Source organism: Lolium rigidum, chromosome 1 (genome assembly GCF_022539505.1).
Source record: "Lolium rigidum isolate FL_2022 chromosome 1, APGP_CSIRO_Lrig_0.1, whole genome shotgun sequence".
NCBI lineage: Eukaryota > Viridiplantae > Streptophyta > Magnoliopsida > Poales > Poaceae > Lolium > Lolium rigidum.
The window spans coordinates 115,113,188-115,119,679 of NC_061508.1; the positions used below are offsets into that span (position 1 = coordinate 115,113,188).

The following is a 6,492-nucleotide window of genomic DNA, read 5'->3' on the forward strand; positions in this document are numbered from 1 at the left end:
ATATATACCCCCACAACGGTCGTCTCCTCCTTAATTTATTGTGTATAAACCCCCACAACGGTCATCTCCTCCTTATTTTATTGTGTAAACCCCTACAACGGTCATCTCTCCCTTATAAACACCCACACGGCCATCCCTTGTGTCAATAGGTTCTGCCTCTCTCTTCTTCGTTCACATACACTTTATCCATTGCCATGGCTTCCACGTCTCGGACGCGGACCGGAAGGGGAAGGGGAAGGGGAAGGGGAATGGGAAGTGGATCATCATCATTGCCACCACCACCGTCAACACTGCCATTGATCATAGAGGAGTTCTTCATCGTCGTCTATGAAGACCATTTGGTCAAGAAGGTACGTACGCGTTCCCACATATATGATGCATGTGATTAATTATGGGCATGTTCTAAAAAACCTTTAATTTCAAGGGTTCCCTAATTTCAAACGATCGGCGCTCGATCTCTTTGCGAGAACTCCCAAAAAAATTTGCGGACTATCTTGACGGCAAGGAGCCAGCTAAGGTGTATCTGCGAGCAGCTGACTGCGGTCCTCGTCTCTGGACCGTGGAGGTCCTATTTGACGGACAAGGCCGGATGTACCTCGACAAGGGCTGGGAGAAATTCGCCATCGCGCACGGTGTGGATTTCGGCTGGTTCGTACACTTCAAATATGAAGGCGATGATGTGCTCACAGTGAAGGTGTTTGACGGAACAATGTGCAGGAGGTACTACTACTCAGACGACGAAGATACTGATGATGAAAGCGACGACGACGTGAAGCCATGCATCCATCCCCTTTAGATAATTAAGGGGATCATGACCAAGAATATATATGTAGCTTCATATGCATCGATTTAGAGATCTAGCTATTTTCTATATATTATGCATGTAAAAAATAATATCGCATTTCCACTATTATTCGAGCACCACATCCTCGCCGCCACTGCTAGGTCAACGCCGGGATGCACAATGTTTAGCATAAAAGTCACTTTAGATTAAGCTGCGAAAATAGTCACCTGCCCTACAGAGCGGCTCTATATTATATTCTCTAAATAAAATAGACGACCACAGCGGTCATTGACTGCGGAGGCCCCACAGAGCGGCAATATATAATTTTCTATAAATAAATAGACGACCCACTGGTCATTGGCTGCGGCAGCCCCATAGAGCGGCCCCATTTGTCATTGGCAGCACCGCGTATACAATCAGTAAATAAAACGGCCCACGCGTCAGCGGTAGATGGATCCACCCGTCAGCACGAGACGGTCAGCGAGGAACTGGTAAGGCCTCTGACCTGACGGCAACCCGCGTCTTCGATGGGTTTCAAACTAGAGGGAGGGGAAAACTGAGGAAAAACTAACGAGCTGGAGAAAACTGAGTACAACTAACGAAGCAGGGGCACGAAAATAGAAATCCCAAAAAAAAAAGGAAACTTCACAAATCCACCATAATTCATGCTATAGAACACATTGCAGGTAGTAAGGGTCATGGAGCACAAACAAGCAGACATATTATTTTCGATAGTGGAACAGGCAGACATATTAGATTAAGTATTAGTAATCAGTAGATGGATTCTACCAAACCGAACATATAACTACACACAATACAGCTCTACTATGTATCAGAACATACCTAATCTAGACAAGGTGGGATGATTAGCTTTGGACTTAAATTAGCAGCCACAGGGTCCTTCCAGGCGCAGGTAGTCATACATGATCCCCTGAAAGGGACTCTGGTTCCTGGGCTGCTTCAGGTATATCGTGTTCATCCCTCGGACAAGCCAGGCACTACTCACAGCGATGTTGAACAGCCAGTACAGGCCATGGATCCCATGCCTCGCGATGGCGTTGTCACGCCCGATGAGCCCAGTGGTGAAGTGGGGAACAACCCTGTCCTGATCGTTGAAACGGACCTGGAGATGGAAATGGAACACGGTTGACTGATCATTCAGATTAAGGAGCTACCTCAGCTATGAGGGTTGATAAGGAAGACTGAATGCATATTAGCGAACGAAGGTTTTGGGGGTTAGTTCTGCATTCAACAACCTGTAGCTCAGCGTTAGCCGAAGACGCAAGCGCCACCCTGAATTTGTAATTGCTGTTCGGAGAGACGCTGTCAAGATTGAACCTTATTTGCCATGTGGTGGGCTGGTATGTGTTCTGATCAGTTCTTCTGCAATTCAGAAAGGCAGCAGATCAGTGAATGTTTGTCCTAGTCGATGTACCTTGGTGCACACAGTTGTATGATATCTGAATGAACCAACTGACGCCACCTGGTAACTTGAGCGTAGAACCAATCGGTGCTGTAGTCGCTTTCGCCGATTGTGTATACCAAATCACGGTCTGGATACAGTTCTGCATATCTTTCCCAAAGCCCATACTGCCTGAATCTGTAAGTGTGCCAGCCGTATGATTAGAAATGGCAATACTAGATGTTTTACAGGACAGAAGGTAACCAGTTTGTTTCACCTGTCAGGATGATTGATGAACAATCTGTTGACATAGTTGGGGTTCGGGTCTGGGACATAGAACTCCGCAGCAGATCGATCAGGTATTCCGATCTCCCACATAGTCGGACCGTCTCTTGGCGGCTCGTACACAAGGTCACCCAGATAAATATCATCCCCTGAACAGCATTCCTGAACATCTCAGAATATCAGGTTAGAAATTGCAAGAGGTAGGCTAAGAGGCGAACCTGAAGATATTGTTAGTGTGGCATCGAATTTGTAGTCCCCTATGAAACCTGGAACCCATGCATAAAGATTGTAGTTTCCAGCTACAATGTTCTTTATGTAGAAGCTACCATCTTCATCTGCTCTACACCAGAATTGGTATCCCTATGGCATCGCAGCATGTGAGAAAAAAAAAACATCCAAAATAATGCTGTAACTTATAAGCATGCGGTACCTTGCACTCTCTTTGCCACGATCCAGCTTCTCCTGGTAGTGCTAAGCCTACATAGGCTGATGTGGCATAAAGATCCTCACCATCGATAATATACCTAATGATATGGTGAAGCAACCATTAGCGAGAGATCCATAGCTAGTTGAACTATATCTACGGTGATTAAGAAAGTAAAGTTACTAGGAGCCCTATCTACTTGTAGGATATTGAGAAATGCCACTATTGAGTACCTGTCTCTTACAAGCAATCTACCAGAGATACAGCCTCTTTGCTCAGTCTTCTGGAAATCCTCTGAAAGTGCAAAATCATATGGCCAGCTCTCTTTCTCCATCATCATCTGTTTTCCAAGGGTTAATAAAATAACAAAAAAAGTACCGAGTTACTTATATAGTGTTCATAATTGCTGTCGTTTAATAAACTATGACGTATGATGCTCTTTGTTGTGCGAAAACTGAATTAAATCCATAAGTACTTATTTCATCTGAATCTTAATCACCTGAACTTTTGCGTCCTCCCACAGTAGACTTGGGTCAGATGCGTCCTGACTGGAGTTCAGGTACATGAACACCGGTCCATGAACCTTTTTCCAATATTCCCCATTGGTGAACTTAGGCGAAAGGTCATCCCCGGCATAATGGGCGCTAAGAAACATCTAAAACCAGAATAAAAAATCTTCAATAGTCTGAACTAAATTTCGCCTCTGTAGGTTCCAGATTATCGTAATATTTTTTTCCAAAAAGCAGCCAAAAAATATTATTTATAGTCAAAGCTTGTAAATATGCTCTTGTCAAGGTCTGAACTTACCGCGAGCATAGTGGGGCCCACATGAGATGTCAAGTTCTGCTTCAGAGGTCCTCCAGTACGGAACTCGTCGCTCGGCGTGATTTGCCAGAAGCCAATCGGAGGATCAGATGATATCCATCCATGGACATTATTGTATTGGTCTTCACACGAGTATTGGTACTTGTCATCGACCTTGACAGGCATACCAGTGAAGTTCAGATTATTCAGAATATAGTCAGGTTACAATCTTAAATCTCTACTAGCTTACCTCCCCTTTGAGTTTAGGATTAATTGGATCCACAAGGAGGACAGCCTCAGGGTACGCTAATTGCCGGCCACGGGGAGGCAAACGGTCATCAGGCATCGGCATTATTCTCTGCCTGTTGTCAGCCATTGCCATGTAATGGAACCTTCATTCCACCAGGACATAGTTTCAGTAGGCAGAAAAATAGAGTTGAATATCAAAATAAATACAAAAGGTTGAGTACCAACTTGTCGTTCCGAAGCTTGAAGGCCACTCTGGTCTCCCCAATGCCAAAATCAGGCCACCCTTCCTTGTGTTCATAGATTCCATAGGTGTAGAATCCTGAGGAGCCACGAAGCACGATGAACCTGTACAGAAATGCTTTGATCAGATAAACATGATCTGTACCTTATTTTCCCACAATGAACTGGAAACAGCAGCTCCAATATTATGCTTATGATGCATCAGTCAGTCACCTTTTATCGATGATCAACGGAACAGCTTTTCCTTCGAGGGAAGGATCCCATGATCTGGTGAAGGAGACCTCAGCCTGGTTTTCATCATGATATATGATGCGGAAGTCTGTACCTTTGATCCTGCGTGCGAGTGTTCAGTGTCAGATCAAGTCGGAAAGCCCGCAATGAAGTCTGAACCGTGAACAGTGAGCTCTTACACGTCAAATATTCCAGTTCGCTCTCCCGGTGGATTCCAAACAATGTCCCAGTACCTGATAGAATAATGGTCATTCTCTATGTTATAACCGAAGTAACTAATCATAGAAACAAAATATGCACAGAAGACTCGGTACCCTCTGTTGTCTTCTTTGTTAAGAATCTCCATGAGATTATCCACACCATTGTAGCGCACGCCGGTCACCATACCGTCGGGGTTGGAGAGCGTCAGCTCGAAGATGTCATTTTTAATCAGAACCTGCACATATACAGTAAACACAGAACACGCGCCGACATGCATGTTCACGCGAATCAATTCAATCCTGCAAATCTCACAACCGAGAACATAAACAGCACGGAGAGCACGAGGCAGATCAGCACTTACGTATCTGTTGGTGACCTTAAGCTTGACACCGTCCATGGCGTCGACGGCTGCCCGTGGAGGGCCCATGCAGCAAGCCACGAGACTCCTGCAGCTTCAGCAAGGTGAGAAGCCAGCATTATGCGTGTGCGTGCTTATATAGAAAATGAATAACTGAAACACGGCAAGATTTAATGGCAGTTGGGCAATGCACCCATGGACATGCATGTGGAGGAACGGCAGTGGAACAAGGAGAAGTAATACCTAAGCTTCGCCATGAGATGATGGATAGATCAATCAATGAATTGTTCCCTCCACTGATCGATTCTTGTGCTTGCAGAATGTGGTTTGCTGGCGGTGCTTAGATGGACGGGCGGGCGGTTAATTGATCCCTTGGTTTGGAAAGCAAGCATGTGTGCGTGGAGTTGAAGCCAAGGAGGGTGGAGGAGGTGCGGCAATGGCGTGGTCCGCCTTGGTTTAATTCCTTTGGTGGTTGGTCGGTAACATGTGGCGCCTTCAGAGTTGAGAAGTGCAGCCGGCAGGAGAGGAGACGATGGAATATACATGTCATTGTCAAAGATGCCACTACTGGTCATCAGACCAACGAGATTGAAGGAGCTCTTTTGAGTAAAGTATGGGTTTTGCGGGTATCTAGCAGCTCCTGCAGTGATTGGAAAGGGAGTGCATTAAAGAGATCATGAAACTGACATGTCTATGTTCCTTCAGTCTTTCTTGCTTGCAGCAATAAATCTGGGAAAAGAAATGAGAATGCAAACAGCAAAGGGTAGATCTCATTGGCTGCAATAGCAAATACAAAATTTATAAAAATTTTCCAATTTTCAGTTGCCTAAATTTTTTATGTCCCAAATACATTATCGAAAGTGTGCAATATTAGCAGACGTGGCCGCTGTTTCTGGTCTTTAGATTATAGTATATATCTGGAGTGACTTGGGTAGTTAGATGTTGATCCAGAAGCCTAAAACATCCCAGAAAAATTATAGTTAGACAACCTTACTCATGACCAGAGTGCGTTCTGATCATGTACCTAAGTACCTAACCTAACCACAAGAGATACTCCACATCAGAGATTAAGTTGGAAGACAGAGTTAGGTGTACGTGTCCGGCCTCTGAAGTATCGGCAGCGCGTGCGTTCTGATGTTTTAGAGGTAAGGCCGTAGCCCTGCCTTAAATTAATAACGCCTTAACAGTTTGTGTAACTTTGCGGTTAAGGCGTTACACCACTGAAGTGCTGGGCGTGTAGTTGTCTACAGGACTACAACTGAAAACGGATGGACACCTCGCACTCACCCGCTTACACAGGTCCGTGAGTCAACATTGGGGAAAGTGTGTGGCCTCTTCTTCCCTGGAAGGCTGGAACAGGAAGAAGAAATTACACCATGGATGCAGTTTGCACGGGGTGGTGTACTGCAGAGACAGTACCGGAGAAAAAAGGAAACAGTGATCATGTGATCCGGTGATACGGACTTTTGTTGAGCTGCTCAGGCTCACGGCCTCACGGGGAGCTAGAGATTCTC

General features: G+C 45.2%; 1 protein-coding gene across 2 annotated transcripts; it reads right to left on the reverse strand.

The window, feature by feature from the left end:
• Positions 1-1,584: 1,584 nt before the first annotated feature.
• Positions 1,585-5,682, reverse strand: LOC124660696 (probable rhamnogalacturonate lyase B). 2 transcript variants are annotated; one of them, XM_047198539.1, is made up of 16 exons: positions 5,222-5,682; positions 4,982-5,066; positions 4,734-4,855; positions 4,599-4,652; positions 4,402-4,521; positions 4,174-4,293; positions 3,950-4,091; positions 3,703-3,873; positions 3,395-3,550; positions 3,129-3,235; positions 2,902-2,995; positions 2,690-2,831; positions 2,464-2,620; positions 2,268-2,384; positions 2,041-2,167; positions 1,585-1,907 (listed from the first exon to the last, which is right to left on the reverse strand). In XM_047198539.1, exons 1-16 carry the CDS (start codon positions 5,233-5,235, stop codon positions 1,668-1,670), a joined length of 1,968 nt encoding a protein of 655 aa, XP_047054495.1. In that variant the 5' UTR covers positions 5,236-5,682; the 3' UTR covers positions 1,585-1,667. The 2 variants fall into 2 exon arrangements, with proteins under 2 accessions (XP_047054495.1, XP_047054556.1); XM_047198600.1 differs by lacking the exon at positions 5,222-5,682 and having other exon boundaries at positions 4,402-4,513; positions 4,982-5,064.
• Positions 5,683-6,492: the final 810 nt, after the last annotated feature.